The following is a 23,870-nucleotide window of genomic DNA, read 5'->3' on the forward strand; positions in this document are numbered from 1 at the left end:
ATCACATCTTGGCCCTGATTCAGAGCCGGACGCCCTGACCAGAGCGCTCGCTCTGAATCAGGGCCCACCTCCATAATTATGGAGCGTCCTCCTTGACGCTCATATAGCTGTGAGTCACCACCTACAGCCTATACGAGCGTGCAGGTTGATGGTCGCGACCATCGCGACTGTGAGCCGGAGCCTGTGGTTGAGTTTCTCAACCGCAAGGCCCAGAGTGATTTTGGCTCTATCAGAGCCAAAATCACTCCCACTGACATCACTAGTGAAGTCAGTGGGCCGGCTTCTGACGGTAGGCGTTCCCTTGGGAACGCCCCCGTTTGGGAGGCACGCCCCCGGCACGCCCACCAAAGGGGGCGTGCTGTCAATCAACATCGACAGCACGCCCCCTTTGATCAGACACAACGAGCGAAGGAAAGTCCTTCGCTCGTCGCGTCTGGCGCATGCGCACGACGGAGCTCCCTCCGTCATGCGCATGCGCAGTGCACACCATCGACCCACTTGCGAGCGGACAGCCGCTTGCGAGTGGGGCTGAATGAGGCCCCTTGTTTGTTTCATTTCAAAGCCATTGTGGTGGTGAATAGAGGCCAAAATATGAAAATTCTGTCAATGTCCCAATATTTATGGACCTGACTATATATATATATATATATATATATATATATATATATATATATGTGATGTATGTGTATATATATATATACATACTGCGTGTGTGTATATGTGTGTGTGTATGCATATATACTGTCAGGTGCATAAATATTGGGACATTGACAGAATTTTCATATTTTGGCCTCTATTCACCACCTCAATGGCTTTGAATTAAACAAACAAGATGTGCTTTAACTGCAGACTTTCAGATTTAATTTGAGGGTAATTACATCCAAATCAGGTGAACGGTGTAGGAATTACAACGGTTTCTATATGTGCCTCCCACTTTTTAAGGGGCCAAAAGTAATGGGACAAACTAAACAATCCTAAATCTAACTTTCACTTTTTAATACTTTGTCAATGTCCCAACATTTATGCACCTGACTGTATATGCGTGTACAGTATGTTTGTTTATATGTCTGTGTAAATATATATATATATATATATATATATATACGTATATATTGTAGATGGCAGCCCCCCAACCGATGGTAAGGAAACATCGGCAGCTGTGGTCTCAATCGATGTTTCTATCAATGGCCATTACCACTATATACCTTTTAAAAATTGCCATTTTTATGGTATACAGCGTTTAAAAAACTATTTTTTTTTACAAAATTGTGTTGGATAAGTCTTAAAAAGTTGTTCTTGACCTAATTCAATCATAAAAAAATCCGAAAAATTTTTGTCACTTAAGTGGTTAATTGAAGCTGCTCTATACATAGCAATCATATTGACATACAGCTGAATCCACATGATGGTGCATTTCCTCCAAGGGGGTAGCTGTGTATATGTGATGACACAAAGGAGCTGCATCAGACAATGGAGGAGCAGGAACGTCTTGTCTAGTAAAAGCAATAAGATATCTGACAGCTTATTAGTAATAGTTACCGGGTAATATTTGGACCGTTAGATGCAGTATACATCCTACATGATAAAGGAGGTTCACATATTAGAACATGCAAATAATACTCAATAATACTTTTAGCAAAATCATATGTTAAAATCTGTACCTGAAGGTTAATAACAAATATTATTATTTTATTTTAAATACCTGATACAAAGTATACAAGTACCACTTACAAGATGTCTCTGTCCTTGTGTCTCATGTAACAAAATAACTCATGTCTGATGATAAATACCCCTTAACTTGTTCTATAATTAATGAAAGGCTTTCACTTGGGACACTGCATCATTGTATTTTAGTAGAATTTTTAATTGTGACTGAGCATCCAATTTGTAGATTCTGTTGGTATTAGAAAAAAAGGAATGCACAGATAATGTAAGTGTAGTGTGTTCGAAGCTTGGCCACTTTTTTATCATATCTACAGATTTTTTTTACATGATTCTTTTATTATTAATGTAATTGGCAGTATTGATGTAATTATTAGGAATTTCCTATATGTACAGTGGGGCAAGAAAGTATTTGGACAGCCACCGATTGTGCGAGTTGTTGCACTTTAAACAATGAGAGAGGTCTGTAATTTCCATCATAGGTACATCACAACTGTGAGAGACAGAATCAGAACAAAAAAGTGTGGAAATCACATTGTATGATTTTCAAACAATTTATTTGTATATTTCTGGAAAAAAATATTTGGACAATCAAAAAGTTTAACTCAATACTTGGTAAAGTAACCTTGGTTGGCAATTACAGAGGTCAAATGTTTCCTGTAGTTCTTGACCAAGTTTGCACACACTGCAGCAGGTATTTTGGCCCACTCTTCAATGCAGATCTTCTCTAGATGTGTCATGTTTTGGGGCTGTCGACGGGCAACACGGACTTTCAACTCCCTCCTCAGATTTTCTATTGGGTTGAGGTCTGGAGACTGGCTAGGCCAATCCAGGACCTTGAAATGCTTCATACGGAGCCACTCCTTAGTTGCCCGGACGGGGTCATTGTCATGCTGGAAGACCCAGCCTTGTTCCATCTTCAATGCTCTTACTGAGGGAAGTAGGCTTTTCCCCAAAATGTCACGATACATGGCCCCGTAATACGGATCAGTTGTCCTGTCCTCTCCGTAATACGGATCAGTTGTCCTGTCCCCTTTGCAGAAAAGCATCCCCAAAGCATGATGTTTCCACCCCCATGCTTCACAGTGGGTATGGTGTTTTTGGGATGCCACTCATCATTCTACTCCCTCCAAACACTGCGTGTGGAGTTTATACCAAAAAGTTCTATTTTGATCTTATTTGACCACATGACATTCTCCCAATCCTCCTCTGGATCATCCAGATGGTCACAGCCAAACTTTAGATGGGCCTGGACATGTGTAGATAGAATCAAGAAGACAAAAGAAAAAGCAATAGTGCAACCTTCTAGCTCTTGACAAAAGTTTAATGATACAAAACACTCAAATGACATATACTCACAAGCGATTAAAAAAAACCTCATATAAAGTCCACTTATTTAATGGCCCATGGTATCATGCGCCTCCCAGATGCCAAGATGTAAATGGCACATAATAAAAGCATGTAATTTAAGTGTTCTTTATCATTGATCTTTTGTCGAGTGCTAGATGGTTATTGTTTTTGCTTTTGTCATCTTTATTCTATCTGGTGATGAGTAAGAGAGATCATTTCACATACTACTATTAATAAGGAGTAATGGAGTGCTTAAGCAGGGGGACCTCTCAGGCGCGCTGCAGGATTTGAATCCATGACGACGTAGTGTGTTACTAATGGTAAACTTTGTTACTGTGGTCCCAGCTCTCTTGAGGTCATTGACTAGGTCCCCCCGTGTAGTTCTGGGCTGATCCCTCACCGTTCTCAAGATCATTGATACCCCACGAGGTGAGATCTTGCATGGAGCCCCTGGTTTAGGGAGATTGTCAGTGATCTTGTATTTCTTCCATTTTTTTAATAATTGCGCCAACAGTTGATCTCTTCTCACCAAGCTGTTTGCCTATTGTCGAGTACTGTAGCTCATCCCAGCCTTGTGCAGGTCTACAATTTTGTCCCTGGTGTCCTTAGACAGCTCTCTGGTCTTGGCCATGGTGGAGAGGTTGCAGTCTGACTGTTTGAGGGTGTAGACAGGTGTCTTTTATACAGTTAACCAGTTCAAACAGGTGCCATTAATACAGGTAACGAGTGGAGGATAGATGAACTTCCTAAAGCATCGTTCCTGTAAAGCAGAAGAGGTTGACCATAGTATTGGTCACTGAGGTTTGAGCACAATATTTAGACTGTCGATAAATGGAGGTTTTGATCTGTTTACTGTAGCTGACGTAATCTTGTACAAAAAAATGCAAGATGCAATATATCACTATTTACTATGTTTAAGATCTAATGTATTTGGGCGATTTGGTTATTATCGGTAATGGATTGTTACAACTAATGTCAATTTGTATCCTAGTATACTTGGACATTGACAGATTTGCATTGTTTTTATTTCAGGTTTAGCTTTAAACTTGAATCACTTGATTTATTTTACTTTATTTTATTTTATTGTTACAATTTATAATCACTCTGCATACTAATGTGCCTTTACTAACAGCTGGAGCTTTATCATAGTAAACATTAAACATTTGTTAACTTCCAGACAATTTTGGAGTATGGAGATTTGCTACATACTAGTATCAAAAATAGAAATAAAATACTTATAGTAATGAATATTACATGAGACATACAAAGTAAAACCATGGTAAGAATAAATACAATCCCATACTCGAATAACAAAACCGTATTCTCCTAGCATTTAGTTTAATAATTAAATGTCAAAAAAAGCTACAAAAATGTAATATTTCTTATGTTGCAAATAAAAGAAATCATAAACAAAAGGCTATTGTGTTTCACAATTTGATGAAGACTGCAAAAATAATGTGTAGAAAAGATAGCCTATGAATAAAGCACAAAATAGCTAATCCTGAAGGATCTTTCAGGGGTTACCTCCCATGTGACTCTATGATCAGCTATTGGGCCAGCAGAGATGCCTTTTGGATGTCTTGCGCATAAAAATGGAAATAATTAGTGAAAGTCTATCTATTACCATGAAGAGTGTAAGAGCAGTACCATCATTTGTCCATCTCTCAATCAGACCCTAAGGATGGATTTTATCAGAATACTATTAACCTAAAAGTTGTTTTTGGATTGTGGGAGGATACGAGGCCCTGGAGGACATACAAACTCCACACACAGTGCTTTGGTTGGGAATTGAACTTATGATTTCAGGACTGAGGCAATAATACTAACCACTGTGTCACCATACCAGCAGTACAATAAATGTTGGAATATGTGATGTTCATTCCTCATGGTTTTATATTTTTTATTTTATGCTTTTATATATAAATGCAAACTTTTTTTCTGTACTATGATAGTATCCTTTATTTTTTGACTTGTTTGTCTAGTTAAATTTTTTTGTCTGATCTATGCAGAAAGAGGTATTTTGCCTCTAAAAACTAAAAAAATTAATCTTTGTCTCCAATGAGTTTAGAAAGTATGGATGTGGAATCTTTGCTTACCTTGGAGAGTTTGTGGGAAGAAAAGCATGTGATATTAAATGAGAAAGGGGGAAAAAATTGATATTAGAAACACTTTAAATTCCTCAATAGACAGGAATGTCTTTAAAAGAAAATCAAATTTCAATCCCATAAACCAGAAATCCAACACTATCCTATTCTTTTATAAGAAGATGATGGATGACTTTTATAAGATATGTGTAAAAACCATGTTGGTCCAATATAACTAATAATGCCAATAAAGGGGAGGGGGGTAGTCCTTCATAGAGAAGCTTATGTAAATGAGACTTACACCCATTTGGGTGATTTAATATTTATCAGAAAATAAAGATACTATTCTAGAGTTTCAAGCGCAATTTAAGCTAATGTTGAATGAAGCCTCGGGGGAGGGGTCATCTCTAAAGATGAATTTGCTTTTTTATTTGTAGATCACCCTGCCATCCTTATTTTTTATCACATACCCAAAAAAGTCACTCACAGCACTCCCTGGTTATTCTATTATTTCAGGTATTGTGTCCCTCACTTCTAATTTATCACAGTTTATTGATCACTTTTTGCAAAAATATGTTGTGACCCTGAAATCCCACATCCGATATACCACGAGTCTACTAAATGTTATTAAAGATATTACATGGGAACCCAGATATGCATTTCTTTCCTTGGATGTTCAGGCTCTGTGTACACACATACTACATGATGAAGGGATTAGAACTACAGATTGGTTTTTAGACCAAGATGTGAAGATTTCAGGGTCACTTAGACAGTTTCTAATTTCTGCTATCACTTTTATTTAAAAACACAAATATTTTATTTTTGAGAGTGAATTTTTTCTTCAGGTGTTGGGAATGACAATGGGCACTAGGTTTGCACCTAGTTTTGCTAATTTATATATGTCACGGTTCAAAAAAACGTTTCATTTGGGAAGGACCATTTGGTGCAAACCTAGTGTACTTTGGCCATTATGTAGATGACCTATTTGCATTTGGAAAGAGCACACAGCACTTGATTTTGTGAATCACTTGAAAGATAATAAATTCAATCTTAAATTTACACACACTTTTAGTCACACTATTAGTGAATTTTTTTGGATTTGACCATTTTCTCCGAGGGTAATAGCATAGTTACAAAAATTTTTAAGAAACCTGTTGATACGAACATTTCATTACTCTAGTAGCCACTATAAAGCTTGGTTGCAAAATGTTCCATTCAGTCAGTTTAGTAGACTGTGCAGGAATTGTTCTTCCTTGAATGATTTCCATGCGCAAGCAGATGTGATGCTTCATGACTTTATCTCTAGAGGTTACCCTGAACCCCTATTGAAGTCAGCGTACAGCTGTATTTTATTTCTAAATTCAATAGTCAGTCTATTAATATTACAAATGTTTTGAAAAATAACTTTAAGATATTACAACAAGACCCTGTAATGCAATCTACTATGTCATCACAACTTAAGGAGGTGGTTAAAAAAAATGTAAATGTAAAAAATATAATGGCACCAAGTATGCTAAGAAAAGAAATAAAGAAGAACTTGAGCAATCCTAGGACCCAAATATGGTTAACTACTCCAACAATAGGATGCTATAAATATGGGAAAACTAGATGCATAACTTGTAGATTCATATTCAGTAGAACTGTGGAAGTAGAATCCTTCACTACTAAAGAAAAATTCAGTTTTCGTGGGTTTATTATTTGTGACACCACCTATTGCGTATACATACTGCAGTGCCCTTGTGGCCTGCAGTACGTAGGCAGAACCACCCATACCCTGAAGCCCAGATTTAGGGAATATAGACTGAATATTCTAAAGGGTTTTCAAAAACATAGTGTGTCACAACACTTTGCCACAAATCATAATTGCAATCTGGAAGGCATCACTCTTGTTGGGGTACACCATGTCATTAAGACCACAAGAGGAAGAGACAGATTTAAGAATGTGTACCAAAGAATCACTTTGGATATTCAAGTTGAGAACCCTGTTCCCTCACGGGCTGAATGACAATATTGAATTTAAATCGATTTCTCATTAATGTCACTTTGAGTACTGGAGTTATGGATAGTATAATATTAGGCTGTATCAGTTTAGTGAGGGAAAGATAGGGATATTGGCTTTGCACAACCTTCACTCTAAATAAGGTGTAAAAAAAAAATATATATATATATTATTTAGACAGTTGAGTATGAATGGATTTGGGTGACAACATAGTTGAGGGGGGGCTTTGTGTGTGGGGGGAGGGGGAATAGATGCACATTTTCCTTTAGGCCATTTGTTATATGACAATATTCATTAGGGCTATCCTGGGTTTACTGTACATTAGTTGGGATGTGGATGAAGTTCTCAAGATGGTTCACATCCCAGTGGTAGTGAATTATATAATATGGTTTGGTATTTGTTGTGGGATGTTGTAATGGTTGAGCATGTGACCATGTATTAGAGTGTTTGTATAGGTTATGTGTTCATGCAGTTATTAATTATGTTAATATAGGGGATGAATAAGAGGTATACACAATATAATATATGGACTAATACTTATATTATAGGGTGTCATTGGTACTGTATGATAGGAATAGAGTAAGGTGAAGGTTTGGGATAAAATAGGTTTAAGGGTTCATGGCTCAGTTATTATTGTTGCTGTTTTTTTTCATTTCTCTTTTTTGTATATATATTTGAATGTATATTTTTCATAGATCCTGTGTATTTAGCTGATTTTCCTACATAGAAGACCAAAGCCCACTATAAATAAGTGATGGAGATTTGAAATGTTGACATAAACACATGTAGATCTATCAGAAGTAATGAATGGCTGGATAGACTAGTAGACTAGGGGTAGAGCTACGGGTTGGGATTGAATAGGTCAAGGGTTCTATTTCCAATTAGACAGTTTAATATGTTTTTGAATAAAACCTTTCTAAATATGTTCTCTATTGGTACTTATTTCTGTATAATATTTTTATGACCTGATCTGATACTATTGTCAGGCTTTTACCACTAATTGCTTTAGGTACGAAAACATGCAATAGCCTCTGCCCTATGTTTTTCTGTGCTGATGCCAATTCAATTTCAGCTGATTCACTGGGTTCACTGTGGATGTGAATTAGGGTTGTTTTAGGAAGTGGATTAGGAGGTGGATTTTTTCAGGTGCCAACAATAAGGACTGTGATTGCACCAATGAAATGAATGTCAGTATCTTTAAAAGCGTCCCTGGGAAGTGGCATATCACTCTTTGAAAAAGCCCCCATTTGAGGTGCGAAACGCATTAGGGGTTTGGAACTGTGGGATATTGCTGTAACACCAAACTTACCTATCTGCACTGCTGGATTGTCTAGCTAGCCTTCATTTCACTCCCCTACATTGCTGGATTCCGGAGGGATGAGCGGACATTGTGCTGCTGGATATGCAGTGTTGGGGAGGTTGAGGCTGTGACCACGTGGTGGCTGACTAAGGACACACAAGAGAACCTGACAGGTATCAGCCGCACTGAGACTCGTTCCAGCAGTAGTATGCAAATCCCGCGATCGCTAGCAATACATTAGCACGCCCACTATGTCTTGCCGTGCGATTGCGGTGTGTATTTAGACGCTCAACAGCCTGTCACAAGACGCCCACATTCACTTAGTAACACACGTCATCTCCGGGAAGTGTATTAAACAATCGGTAACATCGGACCCATACGCATCACTTGTGGTTGACCATACCCTACCGCAAGCACTGCGAGTGCTGCTGTGTGTAATTCAGCCATGTGACATGTATGCTGATGCTGTGTCTTAATTATGCATGCCCCTGAAACGGTATTCAGACGCGCACACGCCTGCGTTCGCACCACAATACGCCTGTTTCCATCGACCACCTCCTGTCACCAGCCACAAATGGTTTATCCTATCACTCATTCTAGTGGGGTGTATGTGTACAGGGTGCCAATGCTTCACGATCACATGGACTGGTTCGGGTACACGCACTGCGTCTTATACGCATGCGTAGATTGCAAACATCAGCAGACTATGTGCGAAGGCAGCCTAGCGAACGTGTTTGAATCAGGCCCTAAGTCTCCAGTTGGAGATTAAGTCTCCTTCCTATTTCCCTGATCAGCATGCAGGGGATGTCCAGATCTCCTGAATTGGAGACCTGCTAACATTTGTATACACCATATATCATTATCAGCACGGAGCTGCCTAAATAATCATTGCATTAAATTTAACTGCAGCTACAGTTCAATGTGTGATACTTCTGGGATGAGGATGATACTGTTATAACTGCAATTGTTGAGTTAATTAATTATTCAAATAATTGTTTATTGTTTTTTATATTATATTTTATTGCATATGGAGAACATCTGTGATATTTTAGAATTATGTAGTTGGCTGGTCAATGAATTGTTTATTATAATAATAATAAATGTGCTTATGATTGTTTCTTAATCAGTGTGAGAATTCCTCTATACCATTCTTCTCCTTTATTATCAGCACAGAGGTTATCACTAGATTTTTTATACCTGAAAAAATTATTTCAGGAATATAATTTTCACATATCCACATCTTTTTCTCTACTTAATGGAAAGAGTGTTAAGTGGGCATGAGAGAATAATGGGTGAAAGAACAGGACATGGATGAATGGGTGGAAAAAGAGCAAAGAGCACCATTTACCGAGTTAATTGGGAGTAGGAAACCATTATCTTGTTTTGTGCTGTCTTTTATCATTTAAGCAATGCAAGCTAAGTTGTACTGAAATATTGATCTCTACCATGGGAGGTTAGTGCAAAACCCTCCATCTGTTTACTTTAATTTACCTTTATAATACATTAATTAAGCAGAAGGAATTTCTTGCCAGTAAGGTGGTGTTGATGCACATCACCAGCATATGGGTGAATATGGTGTATATCAGGTGTTTAGTACCAGCTTGTTTGGAATTTATAATTAGGCTCCTGAATTGTGTTAGTCTAAAGAGCATATACTTTTATGGTTTACAGTTCTTCAAGCGCGTTACACTACAGTCCCTGGGTAAGTGGTGACTTACCACATTTGCCCAGTATCCAAATACATCCCTTGCATAGATATTTGCAAAAGGGTTTGATCTACAGTATATCTAGCAATGATCAATCTTTTAACTAGAACACATCTATGAATCTTTGTAGTGCTTGGGAACTACTTTAATACTATATAAACTACAAGAAGTGCACATACATACTGTTATAAAATGAATCTCAGGAAATGTGATGTTAGACATTTTGCATCAATAGTAATATAAACTGCATAAGCAATCCAGGTTATGGTTCTACCTGTGGGCAAATGTTGGATTGCTGTTGATTTTTTTTTTTTTCTTATGAAAGACTAAGGGACACATTTGGGGACTTTTAACAGTAATCCAAAGTATGCATTTATTTTATCCTTTTTTTTTTGTCTGTGGGGTTTGATAGTGTACATTGTTGAGCGAAATATAGAATAATCGGAAAACATCCTTTGCTTTCCAGTTTATCTGTGATTGTAATTTAGCTCTTTGCTTTTTCTAAATTACTACTCTTTGGGCAAAATTTACTCAGCGGTGGGTTTTAAACCCCGGCGGTTTGGTGGCAGTTTGACGGCAGGTTCTATTCTGTTCTAAACTCCGGGGGTTTGGTGGCGGTTTTGCAGCAGTTTCTAAATGACAGCCCTGTTCTATTCTATTCTAAAATGTGTTTTGACGGCAGTTTTGCAGCGGTATTGGCCTTAGTAAATCTGTAGGTAGCAAAACCGCCACCAAACCACCGTTAAAACACATTTTAGAATAGAATATAACAGGGCTGTCATTTAGAAACCGCCACCAAACCGCCGGGGTTTAGAACAGAATAGAACCCGCCGTCAAACCGCCACCAACCGCCGGGGTTTCGAACCCGCCGCTTAGCAAATTTTGCCCTTTGCCTTTTACAAATAACTATAGTTGTCTATGAACTTTAGAGGGTATAGGCATTTTTAGTGTTCTCTTGAGCAAAAAAAGAAAAACAACAAGAAATAAACTAGACCGCATAGATTTCACACATTGTAATCAGCTCATAAATATACAGCAATCATCAAACTGTACTTGTATTCTACTTTCAGGACACAAAATCATATAGCTGACGTAAAAAAAAATAGTTTGATCAGAGTAACTCTTAACAGAAGGGTTCTGTATGTGGAGTATATTTATTTATTAATTAAGAAAATAGGGGATTTTTAGTATAGCAGAGCAGAATATGGAATAATGTTGATGACGGATCTATCAGAGGGAACTGCCTCATGGAATAATGTTGATGACAGATTTAGCAGATGGATCTTTCTCATGGATTAATGTTGATGACAGATTTAGCAGATGGAACTGCCTCATGGTATATTGTTGATGATCAATGTTGTAGAGGGAATTGCTGCATGGAATAATGTTGATGACAAATCTAGCAGAGGAAACTGCCTCATGCCACCTTACTTGTATGCATGTGTCATGTTTAGGAAGAACATGGTGACTACTTCATTCATCTGAGCTTTATCTTTCCTTTGTTGTATCATATTTAGTTTTTTTTAAGTCTGACGCATAACTCATTTTGAAGCATACTTATTAAAGTGAAATTGCTGGAAATAAAAGTATCCCTATCATTTATGAGCAGATTTCTATTGTACTATATATGAAATGGTCCCTGCATTTCCAACCACGAAAGCATCCCCCATAAGTTTCTAGTTGGGCTGCTACGATGTCAGAATTCCAAGCTTGGACCTGCTTGCTAATGTCCCCGATCTTTCTGTGTCAGCCCCACTGATGCATGCGCAGGCCGATACCACAAATGAGCAACGATGCCAAACCTGGGAGCAGCTACAGCTCTTTATCAGAATGGGGTCTTATTAGAGCCCATGCCCTGGCAAAAGTTTATTTTTTTCACTTTGCGAATGTAGGTACATTGTTTTTATCACATCCACATTAAAACTGTTTTTTTTATAAATAGTTCCTTTAGGAAGTCATAGTGCTACTATTCTCACATCTACTGTATTCTAGATGTGGTTAATAAAACTTCATGACAGATTCTGTTGGCATTGTATTTCTTGCTGTATGCTCCTTTTGTGTTAATAACTTTGCAGTACTGAACATTTTTTTCAGTTTCTGGGGACATCACAACTCAACAAGAAAATAAACGTGAGAACACAGGTTGAACAGAAAACAAAGGACAACATAGGATCGTATAAATACAATGGGCTCAATTCAACGCAAATTGAATAGCGCCGGGAAAGCGCTCTCGGAGCTATTCAATTCAGCGCGCTGTTAAGCCCGACTGAAGGATTTCCTCTCTCACCCCTCCTGGTGTGCGAGCAGAAATCCGATGAAACTGCTGGCGCAATGCCGTATTCTGCTCTTAGTGCAGCGTAAACAGCATCGCGCCAGGCACTTATGTCGGAGAATGCTGGTTCTCGCGACTAAACACCATGTTTAAGGCACGAGAACAGGCATTCTCTGACTTAACAGCGCAATGAATTGAATAGCTACGGGAGCTCCTTCCCAGCGCTGTTCAGTTCGCATTGAATTGAGCCCATTGTAGCAAATAACAATACCTTACATTTCTTCTTCGGGGTCCATGGGGTACACAGCCATTACGTTGGGGTATGAATCCCGGTCACCAAACAGTTAACGCAAATGAGTTCTCTGCTCCCAGGATGCGCCGGGGTTCCTCCTCATATACCCCACCCCCTGCCTCAGGTTGCCAGCTCAAGAATGGTGCTTCTATATCCTTTTCCAGCAGATGACTGTGCCAAGTGGGAGAATCCACTGTCAGTTGATGAACATGTAGCACAGCTGATTACATGTACCACTCTGCTAATCCCAGCAGTTTTGCTGAAGGAAACCACAGATAGGAGACTGGAGACTTGTCTCAAATCAATTTTTTCGCTGGCAGGAACGGCCACCCGCCCAGCTATGGCCACTGCCTGGGTAGCAAGAGCTTTTGAGGAGTGGGCTAAAACTCTAATGGAGTCTTTACCAGATGCCTCTAAGGAGCAACTGGATATGATCTCCTTTATTAGAGAAGGTGCCTCTTATTTGGGAGATGCCGCCTAGGTGCAGGGATCCTTTCCTCTAAAGTTTCAGCAGAGTCCGTGGTGGCATGTAGGATCCTCTGTTTGAAGGATTGGAAGGCATATGCTGGGTCCAAAAAGGCCCTAGAATTCCTTCCATTCACAGAAGGTGTTCTCTTTGGTCCAGAATTGGACAAAATTGTATCCTCCATGGCAGCCTCAAAGACGGCGGGTTTGCCATCAGTAACCTCATCTAAATTGAGGAGGGCGTCCTTTCGGGGGTTTCGGCTGCAGGGCAAGGACAAAGGTCAGCCCTCAGCGAGATTTCCACCAGAAAAGGCAGGACCCAGGAAGCCCTGGCAGAACAAACGTCCAGGATCTAGGGTCCAGGATAAACCAGTGGCCTGATAGGATGGGCCTCCCCCTGGGGGATCCCAGGGTGGGGGGCTGACTACTTTGGTTCTCAGAGCCCTGGCACCTCACGCTAGAGCATGCCTGGGTTCGAGAAGTTATTTCCCGAGGGTACGCCCTGACATTTTGGTGGACTCCTCCGCAAAGGTTCTTTTGTGTAAACCTGCAGGTGGGTTCAGAAAAAGCTTTGACCCTTCAGAAGGCTATTCTTGCCTTGCTAGCATCAGAAGTAGTGATTCCGGTGCCAGAGCATCAGTTCCGAGAGGTTTTACTCCAATCTGTTCTTGGTTCAGAAACCGAATGGGTCATACCAGCCTATTCTGAATCTGAGAGAGCTCAACAAATTTGTTCGTGCCCCCGGGTTCAGGATGGAAACATTGCTATCGTTTGTGTTGGCAATGGAACAGGGGGACTATATGGTATCCCTAGATATATGCCTACCTTCACATCCCAATCACACAGGCTCATCAAAAATGTCTTCGTTTTGTGGTAGGGGAGAAACCTTTTCAGTTCCAGGCCCTGCCGTTTGGCCTGTCCACAGCCCCTCGGGTATTCAGCAAGGTGATGGCGGTGATGATGGCATGCCTCAGACGCCAAGGCATCAGGATTTTTCCTTACTTTGACAACCTCCTGTTGCTGGGGCCGTCCCCACAGCAGGTACAGGATCATTTGAGGCTGACAGTATCATATTTGTACAGTCACAGCTGGATCATAAATTTGCAAAAGTCGTCACCCTGTCCGGTACAACAGATGTGTCATTGGTGAGCGAGATTGGACTCCGTGGTGCAGAAAATATATCTGCCGGAGGAGTAGATCCTTGCCCTACAATCACGAATATGCAGGTTGCTTTGCAACAGGCAGATATCCGTTCTAGTAGCCATGCAGGTCCTGGGGTTGATGGTGGCCACCTTCAGAATGGTGGAATACGCTCAATTTCACTCCAGACCACTGCAGCAATTAGTTCTGTCTCGCTGGAACAAGGATCATCGCACGATCAGGTCTCAGCTGCTGCGTCTCTCTCCAGAGGTACGGTTGTCCCTTATCTGGTGGTTGCAGACAAAGCATCTCAGGCAGGGTCGCCCCTTTTGAGTGCCGGATTGGACATTAGTCAAAACCGACGCCAGTCTTCAAGGTTGGGGGGCGATGACTGAGTCACACACTTTCCAGGGAAAGTGGTCAGTGGTGGAAAGCCGGCTACTGATAAACATCATGAAACTAAGAGCTATATTCAAAGCTTTAGTGCAGGCTCAGGAAATCTTAAAGGGCATGTCTGTGCAGATACAGTTGGACAATCGCACTGCGGGCGCCTACCTAAATCATCAAGGGGGCACAAGGAGTCGGGCTGCCTTGGCAGAGGTATCAAAGATCCTGGTATGGGCAGAGACTCATCTACCCACGATATCTGCCGTGTTCATTCCAGGAATCCTGAATTGGGAGGCCGATTTTCTCAGTTGGCAAGAGATAAATGCAGGAGAATGGGCTCTACATCCACAGGTTTTTCGGAACCTTGTGGACAGGTGGGGTCTACCAGAAATAGTTCTGATGGCATCAAGAAGGAACAACAAGGTTCCCAGGTACGGATCCTGGACAAGAGATCCGAGAGCCGAGTTTGTAGACGCACTGACAGTAAAGTGGCGTTACATGCTGGTATATCTGTTTCCCCCGTTTGCTCTTCTGCCCAGAGTTGTCAGAAAGATCAAACAAGAGGGCAGCACCGTCATATTAATAGCTACGGCATGGCCGAGACGGCACTGGTTCACAGATCTATGGTCTCTCTCCATAGACACTCCATGCTCTCTGCCATTGAGACCAGATCTGTTGCTACAGGGTCCCTGCTGGTACCCGGATCTTTATTGGCTATCGCTGACGGCATGGCTCTTGAGGCCTCCGTCTTGAGGAAGAAGGGGTTTTCCGAGTCTGTTATACGGACGATGTTGAAGGCACGGAACCCATCCTCAGCCCGTATATACTATAGGGTTTGGCATACTTTCTTTCAGTGTTGTGAACTGAAAGGGTATGATCCTCATAAATTCCTGATATCCAGAGTGCTGGATTTTCTTCAAAGTGTTCTGGGAAAAGGGCTACGCTTTGGCCTCTTTAAGGGTACAGGTGTCAGCTCTTTCAGTCTGGTTCCAACATAAAATTGCTCTGAGAACAGATATAAAGACCTTTTTAAGTGGGTGTTGAGGATTCAGCCTCCCTTCGTTTCCCCGGTTGTTCCGTGGGACTTGACTCTAGTTCTGAAGGTTTTACAGGCTCATCCGTTCGAGCCTTTAAATTCAATAGACATCAAGTGGCTAACAGAAAAGATGGTATTCCTCCTTGCTATGGCATCTGCACGTAGAGTGTCGGATTTAGCTGCGCTTTCCTTCCGGGAGCCGTTCTTGGTATTTCATCAAGATAGAGCAGTGCTACGTACTAGGGAGGGTTACCTTCCGAAAGTGATGTCTAAATTTCATATTAATGAAGAAATAGTAGTTCCAGCATTTCAGGGCACAAGTCTCTCACAAGGTGAGGCTTCCCTGGATGTGGTCCGTGCGTTGAAAATTTATGTTAAACGCACGAGCAAATGGAGGAAGTCTGATTCACTTTTCGTGCTTTATGGTTGTCATAAGCGTGGCTGGCCAGCCAGTAAACAGACACTGGCCAGGTGGATTCGCATGGCAATTTCATTGGCTTATACACAGGCTGGTATGCGGGTGCTGGATTCAGTGACTGCACATTCTACTAGGGCGGTAGGTCCATCCTGGGCGGCCCGCCGGGGTGCTTCTGCTGAGCAATTATGCAAAGCAGCCACATGGTCTTCCATCCATACCTTTGTCAAATTTTATTCCTTTGACACTTTTGCCTCTCAGTATGCCTCCTTTGGGCGTAGGTTTCTACTCTCTTCCGAGAGCCAGGAGCGTCCCCGCCCGTAAGGTTAGTGCTTTAGGATATCCCCAACGTAATGGCTATGGACCCTGAAGAAGAAAATAAGAGTTATGGTATAACATACCTTTGTTAACTCTTTTTCTTCGAGGTCCATGGGGTCCACAGGACACCCACCCAGATGCACCTGTAGTTCTGGGAGAGGTTTTTTCCATAGTTCTTCTCTTGAGAGTCTGGACTCGTGAGTATGGGTCTTTTCTTTCTTACCCTTTGTTTGTCTCTGCCTGCTTGAGCTTGGTAACGAACTGGCTACCTGAGGCAGGGGGTGGGGTATATGAGGAGGATCCCCGGTGCATCCTGGGAGCAGAGAACTCGTTTGCGTTAACTGTTTAGTGACCGGGATTCATAACCCAACGTAATGGCTGTGGACCCCATGGACCTCGAAGAAAAAGAGTTAACAAAGGTATGTCATACCATAACTCTTTTTTTCACAGTATGTTAAATGACAAAGGACTGAGACATACTTCATGTCAGGTGTCTTCTTTCTACCAATTCTGGGGACTTCAGACAGTATATTTGTAGCAGGGACTTTATATAGTGTAACAGCAGCAGGTAGCCCAGATAGTATATCAACAATAGGTAGCCCAGATAGTATATCAGCAGCAGGGATTCAGACAGTATTTTAGTGATAGAAAATCCAGAAGCAGCAGGGATTCCAGATAGTATATCAGCAGCAGGGACTCTAGACATTTGTACAGCATCAACAGCAGCGACTCCTTATAGTATATCAGTGACATGGACTTCAGATTGTATATCCGTAGTAGTGACTCAAGAAAGTATAGAGCAGCAGCAACTCCAGATAGTGAGGTAAATGTAATAGCCTGCGGACTACATGCATCGTCGAGTTATGTGAAAGACTGCCCGATGTTTTAAATGAGCAATCATATAAAAGGCAAAACCAGGTTGATTTAAACTTTTAAATGACTGTTACTTTAAAACATCGAGCAGTCTCTCACGGAACTCGCTGATGCCTGCAGTTCACAGGCTATTACATTTACCCCAGTATATCAGCAGCTAGGACTCCAGACATAGCAGCAGCAGCAGCCCTTGAGAGGACGGTCAATTTTCCTCCACTCTCACCATTTATTTTTATCAATATTTCTCCAGTGAAAGAGTAACGTGTGTGGATAACATGGAGGTGTTGATAAAGAGGGGGAAAATACAATAATATTGTTTAGTAGGATCTTGATAATAAATTATAAACAATTCCCTTTGGTGAAATATCTTCACTATTGGGGTGTATGTGATGCCATAACCAGGGTTAGAACTCTTTCTCAATAAACACTTTGCATATTCCATGTACCCCACTTATGAAGTGAAAAGGGGGGTATCCACTTATAAAGGTTTCTTTTACACATATAAATCCCTCTAGTGGAGTTAGGATTGCGTGCCAACAACTCACTGAGATAAGGTGACTTTCAAGCACTAAAGATATCTTTAACATCTTATTTATTTTTCTTTAGGTTAGCGTACCTGTACTCATGGTAGAATGGTATACATGAAATATCTAAAGTTAACGTTCTTCACAATAGCCATAGGTTACTTCTCCTCCAAGGATGCATACCAATACCGATGGTATATAAAATTTTATTTCATAAGATTTACACAGAAAAGTGTAGTGGTGCACAAATAAAATACAATACAATCACTGGGTGCTACAACTAACAGGATACAGGTAGTCCTACCAACAAACAACTCAATCCGGATAGGACGGGATAATTAAATAGTGGGAGGAACATACCTATTTTTCTGTGCAAGTTCGGGTGGTGATGGTGAAAAATAACTGCACAGGCCAACATGTTTCGAGAGTTCTATATCTTCCTCAGGGCATATGAGCAGGTATCCTGAATCCAGGACTTTAAATAGCTTGAAAAAAAAAGTTCACATCCGGTGCTGGCCAGCGCAAACCAGAAGTGGTTATAATGTACATAAAATACACCTTTAAAGAGGGAGAGGTCTGGGGGTCCTAATAGAGGCTGTAGATTCTAATAAAAGTATTAACGCCAATCTCAAAAAAGAAATGAAATGAGATGTTGGATATCTTTTTATATTTAACTCACCTTATCTCAGTAAGTTGTTGGTACGCAATTCTAATTACGCTAGAGGGATTTATCTGTGTAAAAGAAACCTTTATATGTGGATACCCCCCTTTTCACTTCATAAGTGTGGTATGTGGCATTTGCCAAGTGTTTAATGAGAAAAAGAGATTTCTAACCTCTGGTTATAGCACAAACACTCCAATGGTGAAGACATTTCACCAAAGGGAATTGTTTAACCTTTATTATCAAGATCCTACTACACCTTAATTTTCTTTCTCCCCCCCCTCTGTCAACACCTCCATGTCATCCACACACATTACTCTTTCACTGGAGAAATATTGACAAAAAGAAATCGTCAGAGTGGAGAAAAATCGACCGTCCTCTCAAGGGATGTATTATTTTTTTATTATTCTGTTGTTTAGCATGTGAATGTAATTGTTGACCATAACACACCTTCATTATCATGACACCATTTGTTATCCACCACATCAAGGGCCTTAAAAGGGAGCGCCATTTGATAGCACCACCCACTGTTATTTCTAGCTACATATTGGGGGGGGTCATAGGGTCTGACCCAAATGTGTTAACATAGGCTGAAACCTTGTGAAGCACTTCGATTTCCAAACACACTTTTAGATAGCAGCGAAAGCAGATAGTTTATCAATAGCTGGGACTCCAGAATGTATATCAGCAGCAGGGGCTTCAGATGGTACATCGGCAACAGGTATCAAGGTAGTAGATCGGTAGCAAGGACTCTATGCAGTAGATTAGTTTCAGAGACCCTATATAGTAGATTATAGGCAGGGTCTTCATACAGTATATCAGTAACAGGGACTTCAGACAGTGTATTAACTGCATTGACATGAGACAGTACTGTATGTCAGTGGCGGGCTGGGCCAGGGGGCAGGGTGCCATGTGCCCCCCGGGCCGCAGCGTCATGCAGGCCTCGGGCCGGTGCAGTCTGTGTCACTGTGACACAGACTGCACCGCGCGTGTAGCGCTGACCGGACGGAGTTCGGTCAGTGCTACACTGACAAACACACAGCCGCCGGCTCCGGCAGCTGTGTGTTTGTTTAGATCAGCAGCCAATGAGAGTCTGTCAGACTCTCAGCTGCTGCTGCGCCCATTGCAGGAGCCGTTCCATCTTCCTGTTCCCGCAGTGGGCAATGGGAGAGGCGTCATGATGTCATATGACGTCTCTCCCATAATGCAGAGCGGCCCGGCCCGGGAGGACAGACGGAGGAGCAGATGGCGGCGGCGGCGGGAGCGGGAATTCAAGTAAGTGTTGTTTTTTATTTTGTTTTATATATTACGTGTGTCTACTGGGGGGGAGTGTCTGGCACTACTGGGGCACTATAAAGGGGGGGACTACTACTACTGGAGGCACTACAAGGGGGGGACTACTACTACTGGGGGCACTACAAGGGGGGGACTACTACTACTGGGGGCACTACAAGGGGGAGGGGACTACTACTGGGGACTACTACTGGGGGCACTATAAGGGGACTACTAATACTACTACTGGGGGCACTACAAGGGGGGTGAGGGACTACTACTACTGGGGGCACTACAGGGGGGACACTACTACTGGGGGCACTACAGGGGGGGACTACTACTAATGGGGGCACTACAAGGGGGGGACTACTAATGGGGGCACTACAAAGGGGGGGACTACTACTACTGGGGACACTACAAGGGGGGGACTACGACTACTGGGGACACTACAAGGGGGGGACTACGACTACTGGGGACACTACAAGGGGGGGCTACTACTGGGGGCACTACAGGGGGGGACTACTACTACTGGGGGCACTACAGGGGGGGACTACTACTACTGGGGGCACTACAGGGGGGACTACTACTAATGGGGGCACTACAAGGGGGGGACTACTACTAATGGGGGCACTACAAGGGGGGGACTACTACTAATGGGGGCACTACAAAGGGGGGACTACTACTGGGGGCACTACAAAGGGGGGACTACTACTACTGGGGGCACTACAAAGGGGGGACTACTACTACTGGGGGCACTACAAAGGGGGGGACTACTACTGGGGGCACTACAAAGGGGGGGACTACTACTACTGGGGGCACTACAAAGGGGGGGACTACTACTACTGGGGGCACTACAAGGGGGTACTACTACTACTGGGGGCACTACAAGGGGGGGACTACTACTAGGGGCACTACATAGGGGGAGGGGACTACTACTGGGGGCACTGCATCGAGGGACCACTGCTAGGGGCTCTATGTAAACGGCAATACTGGGGGTACTGCATAGGGGGAGACTACAACTGGGGCCACTATTTAAGGGGCATTGCATAAGGGTTACCACTATTGGGGGCACTGCATGGGGGTGGACTGCTACTGGGGGCACTATATAAGGGGCACTGCATAGGGGGTACCACTATTAGGGGCACTATATAAGGGGCTTACTACTGGGGGCACAAGGGGCACTGCACAGGGGGGACCACTACTGGGGGCACTATATAAGGGGCGTACTACTGGGGCACAAGGGGCACTGCATAGGGGGGATCACTACTGGGGGCACTACTGGAGGCCTGCATAAGGGTGTTCTCTCCTGTGGCACACGGGGGCACTGCATATGGGCACTACGACAGGGGGCTGCCCTAACCTTTATTTTTACCTTACATTAATCCCATATGGACCCGCCTCCTCCATGGAACACTTGAAGGGGGGGACGGCGCCATAGCACGCATATTCTTTGGGCACCCTGGCTACACGCTACTCCTCTGCCAGGGCCGCCTGCTTGCATTTGCCCCCCAGGCTAAAAGTTGCCAGCCAGCCCCTGGTGGCTGGGATACAGGTAAGTGTATAATTTGCAGGGACACCAGACAGTTTCAGTGGCAGGGACAAAGGTCACTGTATTAGCTGCACGGACACTATATCAGATGGTATATCAGCTACAAGGACACCAAATAGTATATCAGCATCACTGACTCCAAACAGTATAGGAGAATCTTTTGGGTACCTGGTCTATACTATAGTATTTTTTGTTGCTACTGTACATTAGTTTCTGCCATGTCTAAATAGACAATAAGAAAGTTTTTCATGTCAGTTAATATAAGTTTCTATCAGTTTGATATGTTTGGACATAAAATTATTGTTTTCTGTGTTTCAGAACTAAATCTTGAAGGAAATCTCTTGGAAAAACTCCCTAATGAAGCCAGTTTTCTATCTAACCTCAAGGTGATCAATTTATGTAGAAATAAGATTGACAAATTCCCAGATGAGCTGACGAGAATCCAATGTATCGAGAGCATCAACCTCGAAGGCAATCAAATCAAAGGTAGGTGAAAAGTCAATGTTTCTAAATGTTTTTAATCACACAAGTAATACAGTATTATAACTTCTAAAAGAAAATCAGTACTGTTCTAGACAACCCAGATGGCCTGGAGGCCTGCTAAAGCCATTTCTTGCCTGTCATTAAATAATACGCCTTCACAAAAGTCAATGCCTTGTTCTTGATCTATTGTTTCTATAATACATACTGTAAACTAGTTTACACATTGTTGTTCCTAAACTTAAATTTGGACCAAATCTGTAATTGGCTTATCATTTAGCAGCAAGTGTAAAGACTAACACACAGTATTCCCAACATCCTACTTATGCTAACTGGTTGTTGTAGGTATTAACAAAAAAATGCAGCGATCCTCGGTTGGTTTACACAATACAAATTCTGTCTTTCTGATAGAATGTGTATAATAATGACAACATATAGTAAACAAAAAAGGAGAAAATGTAAGATAGTACCACTGATTAAAAGCATATTTTGAATTATGACATCACAATGTACAAGTATTATGCTGCCATGAAAATGGGCTGCAGTTTATTTTTTTCACCTCAAATCCCTTTTAGTACCATAACATGCATTACCCCTGGCCTTACAATGTAATGAGGCTGGGGGAGAGGGAATGGGCACTTCAATCAATGTTGATTGAATTGCAGTTAATTTAATGTTTTGCCATGACTACTGAATGGATGAATCTGTTTTACTTATTCACAGTATTCTAAGAGGCAGCTTTTACTGTGTTGCATGTGGTACATAACAGTACAATAAATCCAACCAAAGTTTAATGAACCATTGGCAGTTTCACTGTTCTGGTCATGTGTACTTACATGTGCATGGCTTAATCTTTGAGACAAGCATATGTTACTGGCAGGATCAACCAGGTTGTTCTGGAGGCAGGCTGCACTCCTACCAAGGGAGGGGTAGTGTATATGAATATTCATGGATATGAATAAATACATTAAGATCCCTAAAAGCAACTGCAAAAAAGCATGGAGTGCTCCTTAATGTTAATTGTATTAATATATGTAAAACCTACTGATTATATATGTACATTGATTTCATTTGGCTAAATTCCAGTATACTATGAATATAATTAATTTCGTCCCTTTGATCACTCTAAGGTTTCTTGAGCATTTCAATATCTAGATAGACACCAGATGTTAGACAGTCAATAGGGAAAAAAGTTAGACACAAACAAAAGTCAGACACATTAAAGTTAGACATGTAAAAAGTTCTACAAGGTCAAAATTTCAACATGAAAATGGTCGATACAAAAATGGTCGACAATAATTTTTATTTTGTTATTTTTAGCCCTAGTCTTCACCCTAACTCTCCCCTTGGTACCTAACCCTAACCATGGGGGTAAGCGCCTGATCCTCCATTAAGTGCCTAACCCTAAACCTAAAAAACAAAATAAAGAAAATGTATCGACCATTTTTATGTTGATCTTTTTCATGTCGAACTCTTGACCCTGTCGATCTTTTGTACCTGTCGAACTTTTTACATAACTTTAGTTTGATTTTTGTCTGTGTCAAACTTTTATCCTTGTCTAACTATTAACTGTCTAACATCTGGTGTCTATCTAATTACTGTCTGTCTATAGTCTGGAACCCCTTTATGTAAAAACAAGATGATCTTGTATGAAAGTTAAGTAAGTCTTGCACCTAATGCTGTTATTTAGCTGCCTCATATTTCAGACCTGTCCTATTACTGTCAGTATTGCCCTGCTTTCTGATGTCTTGTAAACTCTGTGGAATTTTCAATTCAATTAAAGTGTTTCCTTGCCCTAATTTGCATTTATTAAAAAGCACATTTAAGCTACTTGCACTGTAAGGTCAAAAATATAGAGGCTAATTACATTTTGTCTATTTAGAAATGGAAATGTTTCTGGACAAAGTTTCATGAATTCTTTTGGTAGTTTATGCTAATAGCCCTGCCTGTGATAAGGCAAAGGCCTTTATCTGAATGTAGAGTGGAGAATAATATTTCAGATTTCTCGTTGTTCCTTTTGTGTTTGCACTGTGTAAACAAACCCTTAATGATCAAATGGAATTCGTCTTCATGACCAGAGCAAAC

At 41.5% G+C, this 23,870-nt stretch overlaps 1 protein-coding gene across 4 annotated transcripts in view; it reads left to right on the top strand.

Annotated features, from left to right (window-relative positions):
- Positions 1-23,870, top strand: part of LRRC20 (leucine rich repeat containing 20) — a 654,368-nt gene that overhangs the window by 315,585 nt on the left and 314,913 nt on the right. For all 4 annotated transcript variants that reach the window (XM_088475705.1, XM_088475713.1, XM_088475702.1 and 1 more), the window contains exon 4: positions 21,624-21,791. In XM_088475705.1, the coding sequence (XP_088331831.1) occupies positions 21,624-21,791 (168 nt within the window). The remainder of the gene's footprint in view (positions 1-21,623; positions 21,792-23,870) is intronic.

The sequence above is a fragment of the Taudactylus pleione genome, unplaced genomic scaffold (genome assembly GCF_031769625.1).
Source record: "Taudactylus pleione unplaced genomic scaffold, aTauple2 ptg000016l, whole genome shotgun sequence".
Lineage (NCBI taxonomy): Eukaryota > Metazoa > Chordata > Amphibia > Anura > Myobatrachidae > Taudactylus > Taudactylus pleione.